General features: G+C 38.9%; 1 protein-coding gene across 2 annotated transcripts in view; it reads left to right on the plus strand.

Annotated features, from left to right (window-relative positions):
- The window catches only part of MYH10 (myosin heavy chain 10), a 100,402-nt gene that overhangs the window by 44,801 nt on the left and 31,910 nt on the right, over positions 1 to 23,691 (plus strand). Inside the window, exons 5-12 of one of the 2 annotated variants that reach the window (XM_040580535.1) lie at positions 4,939 to 5,041; positions 9,942 to 9,971; positions 13,814 to 13,906; positions 17,839 to 17,902; positions 19,531 to 19,629; positions 20,583 to 20,726; positions 21,030 to 21,125; positions 23,489 to 23,607. In XM_040580535.1, coding sequence (XP_040436469.1) covers positions 4,939 to 5,041; positions 9,942 to 9,971; positions 13,814 to 13,906; positions 17,839 to 17,902; positions 19,531 to 19,629; positions 20,583 to 20,726; positions 21,030 to 21,125; positions 23,489 to 23,607 — 748 coding nt within the window. The remainder of the gene's footprint in view (positions 1 to 4,938; positions 5,042 to 9,941; positions 9,972 to 13,813; positions 13,907 to 17,838; positions 17,903 to 19,530; positions 19,630 to 20,582; positions 20,727 to 21,029; positions 21,126 to 23,488; positions 23,608 to 23,691) is intronic. The other variant, XM_040580526.1, reaches the window with a different exon arrangement.

The following is a 23,691-nucleotide window of genomic DNA, read 5'->3' on the forward strand; positions in this document are numbered from 1 at the left end:
TGCCCAGGTATCAAGGTGGTGGTGCCACTTATTTGCAAAAGGACCTTCTGCTTCTAGATGAACTTCTCATCCCAGAACTTGTTGCTGATGAGGAATGACAGAAAGACTGAAACTCCTAGGGCAGAGGAAACAGGCTTCTGGCATAGTTTTTCAGTACTCTAAATACCCAACATGATCTGTAATGGGATAGATGACACTAACTGCATCTGACAATCCTAATATATTAGAGAAGCTAATCTTCACAAATATTGTCAGTTTGCAGTAGACTTTGTGCACAGATAGAAAGATGAAGAGAAGTCTATCTTTGAATTTCAAAGCTTGCTTTGTACCTGTGGCTTTGTCCCTCTGTCCTGTGTGACTCATGGCACTACATTTTCGATGTCCTGCATAGCCCCTCATCTGCTAGTGAAATTAATGGGTAGCTGGGCGGTGGTGGAAGGGTGCCAGTCCTTGCAGTGGGACTTTTCAGTAAGCAACTCTAAACTAATTTGACTTCCCTAAAATCCAGAATGTAATTTCCCAATTCAGGAAGAGGTGATGATGTTGCCTTTGGTCTTTAAGGTCCCTTCCAACCCAAACCATTCTATGATCCTATGATTGTCCTGCTATGCTGAGTGCTGTAACACAAGAAGTGGTGTAGGTGTTTCAAACTTGCCTGACAATAAGAAAAGCCCCTGTTTCACTATTGTTTTCCTTTAGAATGGTGCTTCCCCTTGGAATAGGTCTTTCCCAGACAGGTGTTTGACCTGTTCCTGGAATAACTGCCATCGTAAGTGGGCTGTATGGGAAGAGCACACTGCTGACCTGGAAGTCAGAAGACCAGTTTCCATTCCTCTGTGTTGGCCATTTGCTTTATGACCTGTGAGTCATCTCCTGCTACGTTTGTTTTGCCTATTTTCTAGATGGCAATCTGTTCAGAGGAAATGCCTTTTACTTCTGTGCAAGATTTGGGCTCAAGTTGCTCATGAAAGAAAATTTGCAGCTGGCTGAGAAGCTGGTCACTAATTTTTGCTAACCAAATTGTAGCAGAGATAAATTTGCCTGAAGAGTACTTTTCCTTTATTGAAAATTACACTACAGCTTTACATGCAATTAATTCAAAACCATGTAAAAACTTTAAAGTGCTCATGCTAGCTAAGCTTTTCCTATTTTAAATGTGCTTGAAGCTGCTTCAAAGCAGAAGCTTTGCTGCTCTAGGGAAGAGTGCTTTAACTCTAGATAGTGCATAAATTTACCAGTGACTGTCGGACTTACTTTGACCTGTCTCTGTAGCATAAGATTGTAAAGGACACATCCTTCTGTTAATTAATGGAATAACCTTATATTTCCAACTTGAGGCTATTGCTGAATATGGTTTGCTTACTTGGATGCACTGTTTGGCATAGCCCATGGCTGGAGTTGATAGAGCCTTTCAATTCAATCTCATAAGGTTTTGTTTCCACTAGTAGTGGAATTGAGATTGAAATCAAGGAGGTGAAATTATGACCCTGCTGAAGTCATTAGCAAAACTGTCATTGATTGAAGTGAGGCTGGGATCTCAGCCAAGGGTTTTAGTTGTTTAATTTTTGGTAACATATTGAGTTGTATTAAAACAAAGTTTTGAAAAAGTTAATCTTTAGCTTTGTGTTACCATGTCTGTTCCATAAATATTGTACAGTGTTACTAAAAGTTTACCATTTTTGGGCAGGTTGATAGAGGTAGAGATTTGAATTTATTTTTATAATCCATGTGTTTGCACTTCTGGGAAAGAACTAAAGTACGTAGATGTCATTTTTTCTATAAATGAAAAGGACTTTATCCTGAATCTTCTAATTCTTTACACTATATGGCAGCAGAGCTATCTAACACTGTATCCTGCAGGAAATACTTGGCATACTTGCAAGCTCCAGGGAGAGGAGAACTGGCATGATAACATCCATTAGTGTTGCTTTTGAATGAGAACTTGCATAAAGACTTTCTCTGAGAAAAAAACCAACCACCCAACCACTATTAGGTTTAAAGGCTTTTTAGCAAAAGGAATGTGTTGTAAGCTTTTGACCTTCCTGTGCTGTACGAAGCGTTATCGGTGTGTACGCCAGAAAAGCTTGTTGATTTGTAGACTCTCTTCTAAAACTGTGCGCTGCCCTTTTAGAAAATTGACATCTGGATAGTATATATTGTACTATTTTCTCTTCACTGCATGTGTCAGACTAGATTTCCCTCCTTTAAAATTTAATAAACTTTGTTTCTGTAATTTGACAGAAAATATTATTTATCTAGTTTTGAAGGCACAGCTAGTAACGCGTTCCCAAGCTCTGCTGATGACAATAAAAACAAATTGTGTTGTTTTAAAATGTAAATGTATATTTTGCGGTACTTTTCTTACTTCTCTTACCTGCTGGAATAGTTTTAGCATTAAGCATATTTTAATACACACCTAGAAACAGGCAAGACTGCTTTTATTATTGCTTATATTAATGAATTATGTTAATATAAACACTGCAGTAAAAGGGAAACTAGAAATAAAAACTTGAGAAGCAAGAATTGGCATCTGAGGTCATCTTTTCTGCTTATCGGTCTTCATGTTTGTCTTGCATGTGGTGACTTTGGGCTGGGTAGAAATAGGATTTTTCATTAAAAGTCAAAGGGTGGTGTTCCACCTGTAGAGGTCCCAAAGTACACCCAGTTTTTGTGCTGCATATTGATGGTATCTTGGCAAAAAGGAAACCCAGTTATCCATTAGCTAATTCTCAGAGTAATCTTTGTAACCAGCTCTTCAGGTAATACCTTCCAAGTTTTTTCACGCAATGAGCAAAGCTAGCGTAGTCAAGTTTCAAGGGAACTGCCCTCTCTATTGCTGGAAAGTTGTCAGTAATTGAGTACAGCGATTTCTTATCTTTCACGTTTTGTATGATGCTTGTCGTCTTGTGAGAAGAAATGGAACAAAAATGGGTTTAGGTAGGTTGATGTAGTTTATGAGAAGTGGGATACCATCAATAAAATTGGGTGCTTGGTTAACCCTCTTGTATTGCAGGCCACAGTTTGGTAGCTGAGGCTGTGATAAATATCCCACAGCTTGTCTGCAGAATCCTTTTGTTCAGTATTTTCAGTTAAAAGTGTTCTCCTGCAAAACCTAGGGGCTGATACTGTTCTGTTGGGTCAAACATGAGCTGTTTCACCTGAAGCTTGTACCTAGCTCTTGTAGGCTAGTCCTGTGTGATGAGTTTGCTAAGCTGCTATGAGTGAGCCTCTTCATTCTCCGTTACTTCTTACTCATGAATGGAGAAATGCACATACTGCCATCTCTTAGCAAGAGGTCACCTCTGCTCTAGCGTAGTTGACCTGTGGGGTTTCCATGATTTAAGAGAACTGGAAGGTAAGAAAAAACAAGATTGTTTTAGAGCCCATCCTCTTTGAAAATCTGGGGTAATATCATTTCTGTACATGCAAAATTGAAATTTCAGGTGCTACATTGGCTTATTTTTGTGGCTGTTAAGTGTAATGTGGCTGTTAAGTGTAATGTGAGGATAGGGATGCTTCTGAGCTGCCTATCTGATCAAGAAGTTCAGGTCTGAAGGTACTAAATACCTAAGTTGGTGCAGACTAGCTACAAAACTGGGGTATGCAGCATGGTAGACGAGGGTATTTATGAAGACTGCAAAGGAATGTGCTTAAATTTCCTCCTGGTAAATCAACGTTTTCATTATAAGTATCTTAGCTGAGGAATATGCAAGCACACAAAATGTGTACTTGGCATTCTTACAAAGTAGTCGGCTTTCAGACTTTTAATACGTGAAAAACTATTGAATGGCAGAATTACTTTCACTCTTTCCATGCAAATCCCCATAATAAAATCCTTTGTGGTTTTGCATACTTCAGGGTTGCTAGTGGCAGTCCCTGTCTCACTTGAAACTTCTCCAGTAGTTTACTGCCATTGAATCATGGCGGAGTTAGACATGGTCATCGCTTTGATGTGTGGATTCACCTGAAGACCAGACCTAGGATTATTAAAAAAAACAAAAGAAAACAAACAAACCAACCCAACCAGAAAAACACACGCCCCCCAAAAACCACACACCCACACAGAGTGCAAACCCCCCCCCCCCCCCCCCCCCCCCAACAACCAAAAGAAACGGAAAAACCCAAAGAATCCCCCCAAACTGTAGTAATATCATTTGTGACTGCAGCGATGTGAACTTGGTCACATTTCCTGCCAAGAATATCCTATATGTAAACCTTGCAATAAATTTCGTCTGAACATGTTCTGCTTCAAATCCGCCTCTGCCTTTAAAATGAAATCTGTTTTTGCTATCTTTATTGATCTATGTACTGTACCACTCTGCACTAATAAATTAATTTCTTAATGAAATAATGTAGCCCTGTGGCCATAAATGTATTTTTAAGCTAGCTAAGAGTCTGCGATGAGCAGTGGAAAGAATCTGTTTAAAATGTGTTTTACTGTGCTTTGAAACTGGCTTCTAAAGATAGTGAATGTTTCCATCAGCTTGGTAATTCTCATAACCAGCTCCTAGTATATAAAATATATTAAAACGGTGCTGAATATATGTTTGTGTGTGTGTACATATATATATTTTAAAATCATTATATGTATCTGCACTCTGAAAAATTGTCTCTGGCCTCGTGATCAAGGCAGAGGACAAGGCTGTTTCTTGTTACTTAACATAACAAAGGAATTCAGGCGTATAGTCAAAAGCTTTTAATCAAACTGATGTTAGGCACTGTATCAACATCTTAATGCTAAGGACAGCTTTAGGATAAAGAAAGTATTTTAAACACATACCTTGTAATTTTCTCCAACATCAGTGCTTTTGGTTTTAGACGATGAAGGTCTGTTGTGTAGTCAAAGCCATAAATGGAATGAAATGAGGTTGCTGTAAACAAAAGATTGATAAGTTGTTGGAAATTAATTTTGAGTTAAATGTCTGAAATGTTTTGCAGAGGTGAATCTGGTGCTGGGAAGACTGAAAACACAAAGAAGGTTATTCAATACCTTGCTCATGTTGCTTCCTCCCATAAAGGAAGAAAGGACCATAATATTCCTGTAAGTTGAGATATTTTCTCATTTGTTTATTGCTCTACTTGAAAACTACTATTTTTGCATTAAAAAACACCTTTTTTTTAAAAAAAAGATAAACTGTAATATAATCCACATAATTTTGTCTCAACCATTATTTTCTCTTGAGTAGCGGCTGAAATGAGCAGTTATATCAGAGTTTCCAGTTAATGTTAGCTGTTTAATTTCTGTTGTGAAATTAAAGGCTTTACGCAAGCATTGTAACTAGAAACAGTATCAAAGCTTTCTGATGCAGTAAATCTCAGTTTTCCAAAAATTTAATTTAGGCAGTTCTTAGTGAATTTAGTTCCCACGAGATGCAGTTTTCAGTGCTATATTTGTGAACAAGGTTTCTGTTCTTTCAAAAATTAACTTGTAGATGGGAAAAATCATCAAGCTTAAAAACTGCTATAGACTTGCTATATCTAGAAGTCAGCAACTAAAACCCCTCTGATTTTATTATATTAGAAACAAGAGAGTATACACTTTTATGTCAGAGTATCGTGAGGGTTTTGGTAACTTGTCTGATTTACATAGAACTTTCTGCAGATTTAGTGCCAGACTTCAACATTTGTGCTGAATTTTTAGCAGTTCTTTGCTTTAAAAAATATAAATGGGTTGGAGTATCTGTTGCTATGAGCACTTGGATCTCTTTGTAGTGAAGTATTAATTTGACTTTGCTCTGAGCAAGTGGCTAGCTATAATCTGTACTGGAGCTTGCCTGTTTCTCTCCAATAGTACCGCAGGTGTTTCTGGTGGTTGGAAGCTTTCAAACTGTAACATCTGACTTAGCAGCAACAGCTTCTGTGATTTCTAGTGCATGGCACTTGACACATTCAAGAATGTTTTAATGTTAAGACTCAAACTCTTGGAAAAACAGGAGATGTCTTTTGACCAATCTATGAAGGAAGAAAAGGCGAGGATTTGAAGTGGGAGAGGAGTCTCTTGCTCTGCAGGTAGATTTGGAGAAACCAAGTGCAGTGTTGGGGGGAACTCAAATCTTTGCTCTGAGCAAGAGCAGATAACATCACCCTGTGCGTTGATACTTACTCAAACTGTTGCTTGTTTATTGCCCAGGAAGGATCATAATTAGTCTTTCTAAGTATTTATCATGCAGTTGGAGTGTGCTGCAGGCTGTGTGTATGGCAGTTACAGGTCTTAGAAGGAAGTTTCTGTACAGTTGGCGTGTCAGCAGGATTAGTTGTGTGTTCATGGCATTGTATTGTGTGTCGGGAGAATATGTGGCTCTGGGGAATGCTGTTTAGAACATCATCTATCAGAACTGGTTTTCTATATAGGTTTTGATTTATGAATATTCTTGGCTTTACTGCTGTGCAACCTTGAACAAGACCAGCATTTTTTTTGCAATTTCTACAGGAGTAAAATTGCCTACAGCTTTTTGGGGGAGAAGGGAATTGCTCAGAGAAGTGAACTGTGCAGGGTTTATACCAAGTACTTTTAAATATACTACTGACAACTTGGAATACCTCAGGTTGAAAGAGACTTCTGGAAGCCTCTTGTCCAGCTTCCTTTCAAAATATGCCTTCCCTCAAAGTTAGATGACATTGCCCAAGACCTTGTAAAGCTGAGTTTTGAGAATCTTGAGGGATGTAGCTTATGGAACCTCTGTAAACCTTTCCGCTGCTTAAAACTTGAAACCCTATTTTTGACTGTTTAAAAATTACTCAGTGTTTGTTTGGCTTTTCTTGTGCTGTGTTCCCATGAGCCAGTACCTCTTCTGGAAGTACCGCTTTTTGAGCTTTGTCATTGTAACAATTCCTGTGGCCACTCGCTAGACTTGGAGACTGATGCAGGCTCAAACTGGTGTTCTTAAAAAGTCCATCTGGCTTTAAATGAGACAAATTTGCTCTGTTGCTTATTGTGTGGCTGCATATGAAGTGAAGGCACAGAAAAGAAAGGGGAAAGCTGGAGTGGGAAATGTCAGTGAAGGGAAGGATGATCTGCCCTTTTCGATGCAGTCTTGGCTAACTCTAAATTGCTGGTTAAACTGCAACAAGTCTCTTCTTGTGTGATCAAATGGGATGGTGGTGGTAATCTCAAAAGTTTTGAAGGTGGTTGTTGTAACTGGCTGCTTCATGAACTATCAGTAACTGCCACGATGAAGACTGGAAAAGTTGTTATACTTTGTAAAACATAAGTTAGGCATGGTAAAAAGAATAGAGTAGGGTCCTGAATAAGAAGTCTGATACTTGGACTGTGTACTTCATTCAACGCAGTACCATAGTAAGCACTGCATTAAGCATATGTTTATGAAAAATGCAGAATGTTTGTGTAACCAAACCAGTTTTGAAAATACAAATGAGTCTCCCTTGTTCTGTAACAATTCATTTGTATTTATATATATTGCAAGCAAAGAATGTCTAACCTACACACCTAACACTCAGAAGTTAGGAGGTGTCAGATTTGGGGTCATAGGTGCAGCCCTAACTTCTTCCTGTTTAAATATTCATTAGAAAACCATAGAGGGCTGGTGGTGATCCATAGTACCCATCTGTACAATCTTTGCATTATCCTGTGCACAGAGACAATGCTAAATAGGTTTGTTAAATTGTCTGCTAGTCATCGATTTACTTTTATCCACCTGGTTACAAATAATTATCAATAACATGCTTATTACTGAGACTGTTCTGAATGCTGCATGGGTATTTTTATGGCTATGGGTATGGGTTTTTTTATGAAGCAGTTTGTGCGCTGCTGAATGAATTATTATCTTCCCAACACTGAAGTCTAAGGGTTAGCTTTGTCCATTTCACCCAGGAGAGTGCTGTAAAAGTATTACAAACACTTGCAGCTCCCAGTTGACAGCTCAGGCTGTGGCCAGAGCAGCACCAATGCTCTGCCATGTCACAGATGCTGAGCAAGGAGGGTAGGGAGGTAGAGGAGACTTCTAAACTGCTTAGTTTCGTGGCTTATCACTTCCCTATGTATTAAGTGAGGTAGGAATGAGAGAACAGAAGAACAAAACAGTGGTGTAAACGCATGTGTTGCTTTAATACGGTTAAGAAGTGAGTTTTAATTCTGACTCTTGGGTTCTGCTTTAGTTTACAAACTTGTGGTTTTGTATGGGGAGGGTAGTCAGTGCAAAAATATAGAAATAATTAAAAAAAATTTTGTACATGATTTTCCAAAGGAAGGAAAAGTGCTGGTTGTCACTTATTGCCCATATGCTTGCACGCTCTACAGGCTGCATGAGGTTGGGGGATGCTCTTAGCTCTGTTTGTAGTCTGTGGACATACCTGGACCCTTTTCATGGTCAAATACATGAAATCTGCATATGTTTTCAGTCATGGTAGTATGTGGAAGTTCTATAAATAACTGCATCTATCCACCACTGCTGTCTCCACTTCCAGTCATCCTTGTACTATGTGTCTCTGGTTCAGATGGACAGAATTAGACTTTTGTTCATTTCCCACCTCCCCAAAGCTTTCTTGTCCCAAACTCCCTCTATTTTCTCTAAAATCCAGCTTTCACAGTGGTGCCATTTTAAGCTTCGGAAATAGTTACTGGTGCTTTCAGGTTAATGATTGCTTTTAGCGACAGTATTTGCCTTTATAGCTCAAATGCTAAATTGTTCAATTTGTTTTATTAATTTCAGAAGAAAATTGGTTTTGAAGTAAGGATCTTGGGTAGGCTTGTTCAGGCTGGAGCTCCTTTTAGTGAGGATTTCCCAGATGGGCTTTAACTGCCCTAATTTAAACACAGAGAAGTTAAATATGTGTCTGATTATGCTCAGTTCTGTTTCTAGTGAGAACAGAAATGGATACCCTGAGAGAGCAGTTCATCTTGTCTGAAGATAAGCAAATTAAATGCCTCCTAGGTTCCTAGGTGTACCTGTCCTCCTCCAGTGATTACAGGAGTGGTAGCTTCATACTGAAACATCTAAAGTTTTTTTAGATGCTTGAGTTGCTTTCCGAGTGGGTATGCTTCAGCTTTGCAAAATTCACATCACTTAGCTGAATAAGCCAAATCTTTGCCAGATGCTTTACAGACCTCTGTCAAAATCTGTTATTCTGCACTAAAGCAGTGCTAGTTGTTTAAAATAATAGACATAAATGGAGGAAGTGTGCATCTGCCTTGGTATGAAAATTTTTTGGTGTATGTGTTTCACCACAATATTTTCCCTCTAGGCACTCTGATGTGAAGCTCAAGATTATTAAACTTGCAGACCGAGCCAAGGAAGTAATAGTGCAATTGAAAATTTCTGCAGAAACTGTGCATATTTGAATTTTGAGGGTTTTTTTATTTATTACGTTCATGTTCCCTTTACCCTTCTTCCTGAAAAAATTTTAAGTTCTTCTAGTTTTTTAAGATTTTGCTGCTTCTCATGTGGATGGTCATTCTTGAAAGAAAGAAACAAAGCTTTAGTCTCAAATGTAGGTTTGTGTTTCTTAAATTTTTGAAGTACAGTGCAAAAACAAAACCCCAGACTCCTTAACTATTGCTTTTCTCTTGGTTGTTTCATAACCTTTTTGACTGTTGTAGAATAATGATCGTCTTACCCATACAAAACCACCTTGCAGTGACTAAGGCTGTAGAGAAAGTTACTTTTTGTGAGTTTATTTTTTGTTGTTGTTTGGCAGAACTGTGGATAGCAGTGCACAAAAATTAAACTGTTGCCCTTCTAAGTTGATGCTCAAGGTCTGCCTGTCACCTTTCATTTTATCAGGAATTAGTCCTTTGCATAAACACAGGTTTTAATATTTGTGCGCATGCAAATAACTTTTTTTTATGGAATTAATTTTTGAACAGTTTCTATGAAGTGGGTATATAGTTAAACTAAGCCTACTGACATTAATAATTTGGGATGTAACTTGCAGCTGGAGTGCTTGCTTGCTAACATATGCATTTGTTTGTTTGCAATGAACAGCCCGAATCACCTAAACCCGTGAAACATCAGGCAAGTGGTTTTCTTTATGCTTTTAAAGTTATGTAGGCAAACTGGTAATATATTCTTCTATTTCCTGTCAATTTGTATTTATAACGTGTGGGAAATCTTGTAGAGGTATACAGCTACCAGTAAACTTTGTAAATACTTAACTGGCTTTGAGAGAGTGGACCAGTGAACAGCTTACAAATTCCTCTGCATTGCAAAGCACTTCTCTGCACTTTAAAGTGGTGTTACACTGTCCTGAAGCAAGAGGTTCACCCTCTCTCTAGCTGACCTCCAATATGCTGTGTGTATACATGGTTACTGTGCTGCTGAGAGGGTGCAGAACACTTTAATATTATAAACAAAGCACTAAATAAGAGATGGATTAATGGAAGCTACAAAATTCTTCTGATTAACATACTGTTTTGTCTGAATATTTTTATAGCTTCTCAGATAACCTGATAAAGACTTTGATCTCAAGTGTAAAAGGCTTGGCATAACCAATCATCGTCTGAAAATCAAGTGTTTCCCCTGACTTTCTAGGATAAGTGGTGTGAGCGACGTGATGCCTGTTCAGTGTTGCTGCCTGAATCACTGTTTCCTCCTCTGAGCTTCAGCTGCTCTTACTCCTTAGGTTGGCTGGAGCTGCCATGCAGATAATGCTGCCCATCTCTTGCTCCCCTAATCCCTCTCTTCCCATGGGCAGCAGCCGCCGGTCTGTTCTAGACTACCTTCTTGTGTAAGAGTAGGAGTTGCAAGTACTCCAGTGCTATGGAGTGTGCTTGTAAAGGAGTGTAAAGAGGAGGGTTAGGTGGAAGTTGAGGATGGGCCTGTGGAAAGAGATAAACAATTGCTGCCACATGTTGTGCAAGATAAGTGTTCCACTCTCTAACCTGAGATGGTAAGTGATGCCTTTGTCGTCGGTGTGAGCTTTTAAATAAAGAAAAAGCTTTGCAACAGCTCTGTATGGTGTAACCAAGGCTTGGTAACTGAAGAGGCTACCATGAGTTAGTTTAGCCGATTATATTCTTCCCCTTACATTTTTCTGGAAGCTGACAGTAGTGCAACTTAAACTGCAGTGGAAAGGAACATAATAAAAGAAACTTCGTTAAGTCTGGCATATTGGAAGCAAAAAGAAATTACATGGACAGCTGTGATGCCTTTGCTAGTGTGTGGTAACTTGTTAAACCTCTGTAACCCAATCATGTGTCTGGGCCCATGGTCTCATTTTCAGAAGTTACAGACATTCTTAGTATTTAACTTAATCCTCCCTTCATGCAGACCTCAGTCAATTCTAAAGGTTTTTACTAAAATATTTCTCTGTTCCAAAAATAGATGGAACAGTGTTTAGTTTAACCCTCCCTTTGCTTAGAGTTAACGTGTCAGGGTTGAAGTAAACCGTTTGTTGGCAAACATTTTAAATATATCAGTGGAAGCATGCTAATCCAGAAGTGTTGATATTGCAGAAACCATGATCATTAACATTTCTGTTTCAATGTCATCTTGAACTACAGAGTGGATCCCTGTTGTATGTGAGTAGCATGTAGTTTCCCCTGCCTCACCCAGGCTTCACAACAAACTGAATCACTGGGATGCTGGTTTTTCTGAAACTGAGACAATAATCTGTCCTGGTCTTAATGTTGCCCTGCATGAAATATTGCATGATTTCACTTTTCCCTCAATACTGCAATACTGCTTTTTCCAAGTTCTGTTTAGATGCCTATGCAGGAGATATGCCTAGAGGCCAAACTTACACTCTTTCCAAAACACCGAACACTTCTAAAAAAAGTGGATTGTTTTTTGGCTGTAAAGCAGTCGATCTAAATTGAAATCTACTAAATCAGAAGCCACTTAACATAGTGTGAGAGGCTTGCTGTTTCTTAGTGATGGCTATGACAAGTCTACGTGTGAGTGCAAACCACAGAGGCTGGCTAGGCTGTGAGCACCCGGTTCCTTCTCACCATTTTCACCCACATCTGAGGACACAACTGAATGTGTTCTTCACATCCTCAGAGATAATTGTAAAAATGAGCTACTACGAAGTTTTTGCATTCAGTTGGAGAATTGGAGTGAAACTACTTTACAATGCATTGCAGAAGTTCCTCTGCACAAAGCCAAATTGCGGTTGTGGTACACGGGAGCGCTTTAAAGCATGGATGAAGCGTGCCTGCAGTGAGATGCTTTCAAGTGGCACAGCAAAGTTCTGTGGAGGACTCAAATTTTGAAGTCGGTGTGCTTTCTTTTCCAGAATAGCTAGAATTTGAAATGTAAGCTGTGACATGCTTGCTGCGTTTAGTATACGTAATGTGGTTTATGTCAAGCTGTGTACACCATGGTAAGCAAGCTTCTCATTTTATACTTGGTGTCTTAGCAGGAGCTGACAGTGTGGTTGGGAGAGGGGAACAGGCATAATGGTGTGAGCAGATGCTTTCCCACTATCTGATGTGTTTACATAGGAAACTTTTAGAATATAAATCACAGACATGCATATAGTGGTTATAGCAGGCATCTAGTTTTTCTCCAATTGTGGGTTTTTTTTATCAATTTAAAAGTGCTCCTGAGGACTGTCACATTGGCAGACGTAACATATAGCACATAGGTGCTGCGGTCTGAGGAGTGTTTTAAGTGTGCTCTGGGCTAAGACTCACGCATTTCAGAATTCAGAGAGTATGTAGTCCCAAAGGGGATATATTTGGGAGTAAACAAGTTTTAAGCAGATAACTTGAGGTCACATTAAAGAACAAGAAGCCTTTCGTTTCCAGGACTTGAAATGTATTTCAATATACAAATAATCTCTTTTCGATGTTAACTAGTGGATTTCAAAAATTCCTGTGTAAGAATTGACCTCGTGGAAGCCTTAAAACACTTAGATTTCCTATTCTTTGATGCTCAGTCTGGGGTCTTTATTAATCTATGCTATAAATAATTGGAAAAAGCAGGCTTATCAACACAAATGTCAGTTTTTGAGACTACATTCCAGACAGCTTCACTTTCTTATTTTTTTGTGGGGTTTTTTTTTTTTTTTTCTTTTAAAACCATCCTTCAGAGCAGGAAGACAAGATCATATTTTCCTATGTACATACGTGCCTCCTGGGCTCATGGAAGCAGCACAGACTTTTCTTATCAGGCCTCCTCATGGGCAGTAATTGTAAAAGCTGTTGTGCAATTTCCTTAAGATAAGTACTTTGATTTCTACATACATTGGCTTGAACTTAAAGAAATGTTTAAAAAAATGCATTGAGCAATGTTGGTTGAATTGAGCAATTAAGAAATGATCTTTGTATTTGATGTCGCTCAGTTCCCATTATGCCATTCTGGCATGCTTCTCAGGTGCATTCAGGTCAGAGATGTTGCAATGATGTGACTGCCTAATTGAAAGTGAGTATTCACTGATTTGAAAGTTAAGTTTGAAAATGGATACTCTAAAGTAGCTATATTGTCAAATCACTAAACAGGAAGCTTAAAAACAACCTTGCACTGAAATCTTTAAACAGTTAAATTAGTGTTTCCTCTTAAGCATTCAGAAGTCTGTGCCTAATTTCATTAGCCCTAAATGTGAATTTTTTTCATGTTCAATGATTTTCATCCGTAAGTCCTATTCAGTCACTGCTCTGTTTGTGTGTGTGTGTGCGCTTAAAAAAAAAGACAAAACCCCCACAAACCAACAAAAACTAAACCACATTCTTCACTGGATGGAGGAGACTATCAGCAGATTTAGAAGCAAGGTGAAAAATAACCCTCTTCAAAAGTTGGTATCACTGCCACAACCTGGGTAAAATGACTGTCAGGAAGAAGCAGAATGTAGGAGCCCTTAATCGCATGTGCATTGTGCTTATGTCTGTTTATTTTTCTGTTTGTGTGATTTTTAGGGGGAGCTGGAGCGTCAGCTTCTTCAGGCGAATCCCATTCTGGAATCCTTTGGGAATGCAAAGACAGTGAAAAATGACAACTCCTCACGCTTTGTGAGTTTTCTCTTTTCTCTTTAGAATTTGTAAATCTGGATTACTGTTTATGAATAAATTCCTTTTTTTTAAGGTATTTATCTAATTATTATTAGAAGCTTTCTTTGTTCTCTTTCCTCTATATATTTGGGTTCTCTTACAGTGCTTTCCCTGTTGTGTGGGGGTCACTGAAGATAAATCCTCACTGGCTCTTGGCAAAACTTGCTTTAATTTTATCTAGTGGCTATCTTCAACCATCCTTGAATGGTGTGACAATAGTGTTTATAGTATAACAAATAAAGCTATGCCATAGAGCTAAACTGTGGCTTGTGTGCACAAATTACTGCTGAACTACTATAAAGTATGAAAGAGTATGTTATCAACATGGTTATATCTATATGTAGCCTTCTTGTCAATAGCTATGACTTGATCAATTGATTGCTTAAAGAGAACATCCTCAACATTTAAAAAAGCACAAAACTTGCATATGAAAACCTCTGTAAATTTCCATATCCTTCTGTCTGATTCACTGAAGGAAATTAAAAAAGACAGTATGAATTACTGTCAAGGTGTTGGGCTCTCTTGTAGCTGGTTAATGTTTTTGTTGGGTCAGTGCCTTCTGTTCACATACCGTTTCAGTGGCAGATAACCACTTTTGATGTGTTCCATTTGTTTTAAAAATAGTGGTGGAGCTTGGGGTGAATAGCTCTTTACCACTTCTTAAAACTTCCTTTCCTTTGAAGGAAAAAAAAAAAAAAGCCATCTCCTGTTTCAGGGGAAAGATGTTTTTAGTACAACTTTAAAACTGTATAGGAGGTATTAAATCTTTTTTTTTTTTTTTTTTCTTGTAAGAGCAAAACTAAAATTTACAGAACAAATGAAGGATTTCTTGGCTGCCTTGATGTTTTAACAGTTGCTTGGATTTATAATGTATGAACTCAGCTCCAGTGATAAGGACTCTGGAAAACTGTATGACTAAATCGCTTAGCTTTTGCAATCGAGAAGGGAGAGCAGAGTATGGTAGAAATGCAACTTTGATAATTTTATAGCCACATTATTTACAATATTGCTTGATGCTTATATATGTTGGGTGTAGGATTTATAGTATCAACAGGTTTCACTGTGCAATAATTCTACTTTGTTACACGTCTTGAATCCATCAAAGACTGTACTAATTTAATGAGGATCCTTTTTTCCCTAAAAGATGTTAGCATCTGGTTTGTATTATATTGAAGTCTGCATTGCCATCATGAACATAATCACTCAGATGGCTCCAGCTCTATTTTTATAAAGGAGCAAGTATAATGCACTCCAGATGGTGTCATCCCATGCAGAAGAAATAATCTTTAGTAACAACCATTTTAAAACCTGACTTAAAAATATACATATATCCTCCCACAAAGCGAGAAGTGCTGTTGTTCAGTCCGTACAGGCTCGACAGTCTTCACCATGCAGCATAAGGATGCCAGCCTGTTCCCTACTTGCTGATAACACCAGATAGGACTGAAATAAGGCTGGTGTCAAATGGATTTTTTTCCTTTTTTCTTCTACCAGAAGCAGTGTTCTCTTGTGTTTCAGGAAGCAGTCTCTAGTGTGCAGTGTACAGGAGAGTGGGCTTGCTGGGTTCATATTGCAGAGCTAAATGCTTCCTTCTGATGTGGTTTTTACAAAGCCACATACTTAGTGCTATAATGATAGTGTAAACTGAATTCAGTTACTAATGACCACCACTACGTTCTCTAGCTGATAAATTAAAGATTTCATAGCAAGATTTGTCAGTGCTATCTAAAAGGATGTATAAATATTTTGCTTTTAAGATGATGGATTAGATAAGTAATTTCTCTAGTATAGACTTCAGTGGTGACTGAACTGTGAAGGGGGCCTGTGTCCCCTCTCCTGATGTGTCAGATCGTATGACGACTGCATCTTCTCTCAATGATTTTTGTTCACGGAACTGGTAACTTTACAGCAGAATTTAGATAACTTTAAAGGGTGAAACAGAGTAAAGTGGTTCTGAATTGTGTCAGACAAAGCCGCTGACTAGACCTTATGTAATGCTTCATAATTTTTTTTTTCACATGTAACATGGCAGATTCGAGCCATGTCATTCTAAGAAGGCTTGGTGGTACCTGTTCTAGGTAAAAAGTTGTCAGCTGCCGTTCTTGACATGCTAGTGCTGACACATGTGTTGTATATCTAGTCTATGGGCTGAATTTCAGTAACAGGTCAGTTTGTTCTTTGCGACAGTTACAGTTGTTACTGAGCAAAAAGTACAAATGCTTCAGTTACAAGCTGAGCTTAGTGTTCTGTTTCTTCATATCGAGTTCAAGTGCTGGTCCCTGACGAGGCATGCTTGAAAACAAGCTTGTGCCTTGGCACAGTCATTCTAGTGCCATTGGCTTTCCAACCAAACTGCAGATTAAACAGTAGGGAGTAACCATTGAAGCTAATTTAGAGTATCCCACCAGTTTTCTTGAAACTTGGAGAAATCACTTTGAGTTGAAGATGTACAACCACAGTCACGGAGCTTGGCTTTGCTTTGCTCTGAAACGTAAGAGTCAAGGTAAGGCTGGTAGGTAGGTTGTACCTTTCTCTGGATTCACTGGTGTGGCTGAGGGGAGAAACTTGGTGGCTTTGTGTACACAAATCTTTTTGACATGCATGGGCTTTATCAGGGAAGTCAGGGAGGGTAGGGTGTTCTGATAAGCAGCTGCAATAGCTCAAATAATTGCAGCAACTTTTATGGGTGTGAGTCTGCAGCATGGCAGTATAACCCCCAATACACGTTTTGTAGGTTGGGCCATTGTTAGAGTGCGTATGTTCTACAAGCTTGTAGACTGAAATATTTAATATGAAAATAGATAGAATGGGTCTGTCAAACAGAAATTTGGTTGAACATACTAATAGCACTAATTAGACTTGAGCTAAGTGGGAATTTGGATACTGATTGTAAGAGCGCTTTCAGAAGACCTCTGCAAAAGATATTAGTAGGCAGCTTTGTGCAAACATCATCAGAAGTGTTCAGACAGTTGTTAGCAAACTGCTGTGATGCTTCCTGATCTCCGAAACCTGTTGGTATGAGGATAGAGGGCTGTAGCAATTGGATGCAGTGAAAATGGGGAGCCTCGTGTAGTCAAGGGGTATTCCCACAGGTTTCTTCATGTGTTTGCAACCAAGGGAGTACCTAACAGTTTCATGAGCACAAACCTGAAATACAGTAATGGTGCTGTTAAGAATGGTCCAACTCCATGCCAGAGCCTGTTGTCCTGATGGGAACGTTTGTGGCCAAGTGACAGATCAGATTGGGAAACTGATGCGACTTAAAGCTGGTATAATATGTTCACTTGCAACCACTTTCTTTCCAAGAGCTGCTCTACATATGAGAAGTGTGATCTTTATTTGGTCCTTTGCAGAGAAAAGGAGGTAATGTGGAAGAAACGGATATATGGTGTTTCTCAGTCCTTTCTTTACCAGCTGTTAGAAGAGAGAAGCCCTGTAGATAGCAGCCGTCCTGGTTTTGGAAATGGAAGTAGAAGTGTGGTGGTCTGGGGTGGGCAGCACACTGAGATTCAGGATTGCTGCAGATAAAGCACCTTTAGGCACCAATAAGTTTCCTATAGAAATATGCCCCTTCACATCCCACTGGTGCTTTCAACCTCAGACAGCATGTTTGATCAATGTGAGAAATTGAGCTACACTTTCAGAAAAGGTTTTGGTAAGTCTGGATTACAAGCATAACTCGAATACTAGTTTTTTAATCTTTAGAAAGTATTTGTGTGCAGTGTAACGTGTTCTATTGAAATGATGACTGAGCGCATTGAAGGGAAAAGATTTCATTTGAACTTATGTGAAATGCTTGTTGCATGAATGCAAGTCGGATTATGTTTTTATACAGACAGCATTGTTGTCTTAAAAAAGTTTAGTAATTACAAAAAAATCTCTTTTCTTTGCAGGGCAAGTTCATTAGGATTAACTTTGATGTTACTGGTTATATCGTTGGGGCCAACATTGAGACATGTATCCTCCTTCGTGCCACATCACTGTAAAATGCAGGTTTCCCAATTGTTTTGCTTTTAACCCTCTAATTCATTGGAATGCAGTGAAAGGTTACCACATTCCTGCATTCCTTTGACATCATCCATCTCTTCCTTTGTTTCAAAATAGCTGATCAAATATCACAAAATCAGTGTGCTTCCTCATGCTTAAAATGGGATACTCAAAAAATTTAGCTCTCTGAAGCCTGCTGGATTTTCAGACTTAAAACCAGGATATGTTAAATAGAGAAACCATTTAAAATGTGCTTGCTTTATGAGCATTTATAGAAAAAACCCCTGAACTACTGTATTTTGCCAAAAGCTTGATTTTGCTCTCATCAGCACTGCGGGAGCAGCCTCTGCCTGGAAGGAGGTGATGCTCCTTGTAAAGTGATAGAGCTGGAAGTGCTGGGGCACCTTCGGTTTTCTTAGGCCTCCCAGATACCAGCGTGGGCTCAATAATATGAGATCTATTAGCAATTAATACTGAAGCCTAATTCAGTTTTATCTTTAAGATTCATTTTCTCTTACGGTTTAAGAACAAGTAAAAATATTTGCACTGAAAGCCCTTCTCTAAAGTTGTTTTCTTTTTACTAAAAATGTGTATGTAACTCTTTAGTTTGTTTATCCTTTTTTCTGGGGGAGTAGCAAGAGGGTGATCATAACATTATGAAATCGGAAGAAGCCTTAGTAACCAGTATCATGTGAGTGTTAATCATAATGCTGCAGTTAAACTTTCATTCTGTTGCTATGAGAGAAACTGCTTAATTTTAAGTGCATTGAATGTTTGGAACTGTCACAAAAGATAATTTCCCAATAAGGCTGGGAAAGATCTATAGTTATTCAAAATATGCGTTGACGATAAATGATTTTTTCATTCAGTACAGCACAGGAATGAAGGCAGTTTTTGCTTTTGCAGAGGTTTATAGGAGTTGTTTTGCCTAGAGCTTTGTGAAAACAGCAGGAATTAACTCTTGGGGAATTTTTTTTCTTCATCACAAGAAGTCACCCTTGTAACCTCTGTCATTAAGTCCCTGCCCCACATTTGTTTTTATTTCTTGATATTCCATATTGTAAAACTTAATAACATTACAGCTTGTGGCAGCTTATTAGACACTATCTGCTGCACAAATTGAATTTGGGAGCTGTTTAAAGGCAGTGCAGATTGTATGTAAAAATGCATTACTTGAAAGAAATGGCAAATGCACTTTAGATGATAAAGTACTTTGAGTTGAGGACCTGCAGGGTTTTTGGTGTTAAGAGTTCGGCTATGACCTTAATAGAAGCGATGATTGAGAAAGAATGGCCAGCTCCCCCGCTCACTTGAACTTCAGCTGATCCATTGCAGACAATTGTCAGCTGCATGTAGCAGGGAAATGCAGTCAACATCCAAGAAATAAGGTTGCTGAAATTAAAAATGGGTTTCTACCAGTCTGAATTTTAACTCTCTTATTTAAAGTTACTGAGAGGTCATATTGCACATAGTCCTGTCGTTAGTCCTGTCGTTGCTATTACATTTCTGTTTGGTCTTAAAGCCTGCTTTGAAAGTTTTGTTTGCATTGGACATTTTTAACCAAATATTGTAGAAGATCCTTGACTACTTATAATCAGACTTGTTGGAAAAGTCTCGCGCTGTTCGTCAGGCTAAAGATGAGCGGACATTTCATATCTTCTATCAACTACTAGCAGGAGCAGGAGAACACCTGAAGTGTAAGTTGAGAGTCTCATTTTGTAAACTTCTTGCTTCTGTGTGCTGTTTGTTATTTCAGTGTTAACACAGTTGTGTTTGAACTACTCGTTGGTCTTTATTCTTTGGTCTTGAAACAGTGAGTTTTGAAAGAAGAATGGAACGCCAGGTGGCTTTAGTTTGAAATAACTTCTGTGTTTTATCAAGCATGCTGTCAAGCAACTGATGCATTTTAAGCAAACGGCTCCTACGTGACAAAGTGCAGTTTGGGCAGTCTCTGGCTGGGAATCACTGGACTGAAACTACAGGGCTCCCAGCTGATAAATAACGAACCTGGTCAGCAGTGACAGCCGTATCTATCCTGGACTGTGCCTTCAAGCTGAGCAGAAAAACAGCCATTTTACCAAAACATAATGAAATCCTGTGGCTTTCTTCAGCTGTTGCAGTCCTGTGTTGGTTATCTTCTACTCTTCCTGCCTCCCCCCAGCCCTTAGTAACTGGGAATTTCTGTTAGGTTGTGATAAGTGAAATTATATGAAGGTACAGACTTCAGAGAATTGATCTACTTTTTTTCCTCCTGTAGATGAACTGGTGTTTAGCTTCTTTCATGTGGTAATCATCAATACCTAACTCCATTTCTGCCTGTTTCTGTTACTTTTCAATGGGGATACTTCTTTTAGGATATCGCAGATAGGGATTTGAGATATCGCTAGATCTAAGTTGGTTAACGTTCCATTTACATAATACATTGAAGAGCTAATGTTGCTAGAGATAGAGATTCTGGGAATCTGACTTCAGCCTCTAAGACACGCTCATATTTTTACAGTTTCAGAAGCTGGCGTATAATGGCTTGTAGCCATATTTGAGGGATGGGTTTCGTAAAGCATAGTTTGTGCATTTAGTGAGAACAGAGTACAGGTGTGAACAGCATTTCTTTAGTTTATTTTTCTGTCTCTTTCCCTTCCCCCCAATACAGCTGACTTGCTGCTTGAAGGATTTAACAATTACAGATTTTTATCTAATGGTTACATCCCCATTCCTGGGCAACAAGACAAGGATAACTTTCAGGAGACTATGGAAGCCATGCATATCATGGGATTTTCACACGATGAGATCTTGTGTAAGTTACTGAGTCTTTTGGATTTTTCAAGTATACTTTTTTATCTTGTGCACACGCATTTGCTAACTTAATGTCACCAGATTTAATGTTGCTTCAGTGTCTTTGACAGCCTGCAGCAAGTGTTTGCTTAACATGAGCTAGAGTTTTTAAAGCCATTTGCCCCAAAAGTATGGTACAAACTTAATTTCATTTCTAAACTTGTACTCTGAATTTGAAAGTGACGTGACACAAGTAACAGAAAAAGAATTTATTAAGCTGATCAGTCTTCAATTAAACTGTTGCATATGTCATTTGTTAACACAGCAATGCTGAAAGTGGTGTCTTCAGTGCTACAATTTGGAAATATTTCCTTTAAGAAGGAGCGAAACACCGATCAGGCTTCTATGCCAGAGAATACTGGTAAGCTGGTCACATTTGTATGGCTTCCTTTAACCTGTGCTGTAGCTTTCTTCCTGCCATTTGTTCAGTGCATATCTTTAAAAGTTCTGAGCAGTCTTCTGAGCTTCCTTGACAGCATTCTGTGCCAAAAAGAGGCCATGACTGTTGCGGTGTAGCCAACAGGCAATTATTAAAACTCTCCTAATCCATTCTCATAATGCAGACAAATTTAAGGATCCTTCAACAGAATTTATGGTGTTTGCATTGCTTGTAAACTTTGAATAAATATTTCAGTTGTAGCCTTGTTTATTGCTATCTACAAAGACTTAAGCACTAGGAAAAAGTGCACGCTTAAATCAGTTTGTTTTCTTTGGTTCTTGACAGCAGTTTTCTTGCCAATGATAAGAGCCCTGGAGGCAAGCACAACTTCCATAGCGAAATGGCTGAACATAAGAATGCTGTATTTGGAAAAATCTGATTTCTGAAGTGGGATGGTGGTGTGACTGAGATTTAATTTATCAGTTAGTACCTGCAGTGCAATCAGCATTTTGAGGAGTATATTTCTTCACAAAATGAAATAGCTGCTGAAGCAAATTGCAGGTTTTTAACGGAGTACTTCAGTGCCAGCCTTTTAAATGCTCTTATGGAAAGTTGGCTTTGAGAATTGGCATCGGTGGAAAGAGCAGTAAAAACCACCATTCACAGGACCTGCCGCACATGCACAACTCAGATTCTTGTCTGCGTCTCGTTAACTGTCCTACATTGCTGTGTGTGTAGGGTGCTTGCAATGTCCAAGACTTGCCATTTCTGAGGGTGGTGGCCGGCTGCCTGAAGTGCTCCAGCAAGCAGGTGTGGGTTAAAGATCAATAGCCATTGACTTGGCATTTGGCTGGCAGTTGCCACTGAGTTTTGCAGTGAGGGGAGGAAAAAAGGTTGGCTGAAGGATTATTTTTTGGGGTTTCTAGTACCAGCTTAGACAACTCAACTGAGTCATTGTCTGTTTAGAAGATGTGATGTAGAAAGATACAAATGATTCTTACTTCCTGGATGTCTTGATTTTTGTTGTATTACCATTGTTTTTTAGACCCTCTCCTTCTTTAAAAACCATAGTATAGTATCCGTTACACCACACTACCAAGCTGATGCTCATGGCTACTTAATATTTTCAAGTTGTTGTTTGTTTGTTTCTGGTTTTTCTTTTTTAAAGATCCTGACAGCACTTGCTACTTAAAGCTTGCAGTTGTAAGTGTTGTCTGATGTGCTGATATGTGTTTTTATACTTAAAGCACAGAAATGCGCCTTTATGTAGCTGAAGTGAAGGGAGTGCTCCGTTTGTGATGCTACCCTGATTTTACTGATAAAGTTGTGTGTTGATTCATGAATGCTTCTAATGAATATATGTCCAGACAGAGAATCTCACCATTAGGAGCTAGCAGTGGTGTATTGAATACCAGCCGAAAAAGAATCATAAATGCAGAGGAAGTTCTTATACATTGGTATAAAATCTCTTTTTCCAATGCTGATTTGAAAAAATAGCTTTTTTCATTTTGACAGTAAAAAAGGGAAGCTGTCAGATTACAAAGATAAGGGGTTAAAGTACGTACTAGATAGTGTGGAGGGCTTCCTGCTAAAGGGCAGCACTTACCCAGACCTAAAAATACCTTTAGCGTCACTTTCATTTTTAGAAGTATGGAATCATAAACACCTAACCTACTGGAAAACTGATTTAGAAAAGGGGATTGATGCAGCAAGAATATGTAATGATGGTGTGGGTAACATGTTATTTCAAATAATGAGCGTGACACCAGGAGAGTTCATGCTGTTTAAAGAAGTGTGCTGGTGTTTGCATTGTTATTCTATATAAAACATTAAAAATCCACAACATATTTTGATACAGTCTGTAATGGAAGCGTTACACTGGCATACCTGCCTAAATTGAAGCAGATTTTAAGCAACCTTCAGTATGATGGAGTTTGGTGTGTGATGTGCCCATACTGTGTTTTGTTTGGTTTTTTTTTCTGGAGATGAGAGAATGAACGCTCCCTTTTAAAGTAACAAAATGAGCACTTGTACATGGGCTATGGACTCTTACGTGATCTCCCTGCAGTTTCATGAGATCTAGTGTTTTCTGCACTCCCCTAAGGAAATTCAGCGTTGTGCTTCTGCAGAGGCTTCCATCAGCCCTTGGGCCGGAGGCCCTGCAGACACGAGCTGTGTGATAGGGTCAGTCTATCCACAGGACAGAAGTGCATCTCCTAACTGCTGTTTTGAATGGCAGTTCAATTTTTAAGCTGGCACATGACAGCCTTTGTCGGTAGCTTGTTTCACCCGTGTTGCTAGCTGCTGTGGAGGATTTAAGTGCTTCCATTTATTTTGATCTCCAGTCGCACAGAAACTCTGCCATCTACTGGGAATGAATGTAATGGAGTTCACCCGGGCCATACTGACACCGCGCATCAAAGTTGGTAGAGACTACGTTCAGAAAGCCCAGACCAAAGAACAAGTAAGTTTTGGTGCTTTAAAGGTGAAGTGAAAACTGTGTATCATCCTGACTGGCTCTTAATAAAGAAAATTGGGATTGTGTACT

This window comes from Falco naumanni, chromosome 1 (genome assembly GCF_017639655.2).
Source record: "Falco naumanni isolate bFalNau1 chromosome 1, bFalNau1.pat, whole genome shotgun sequence".
Lineage (NCBI taxonomy): Eukaryota > Metazoa > Chordata > Aves > Falconiformes > Falconidae > Falco > Falco naumanni.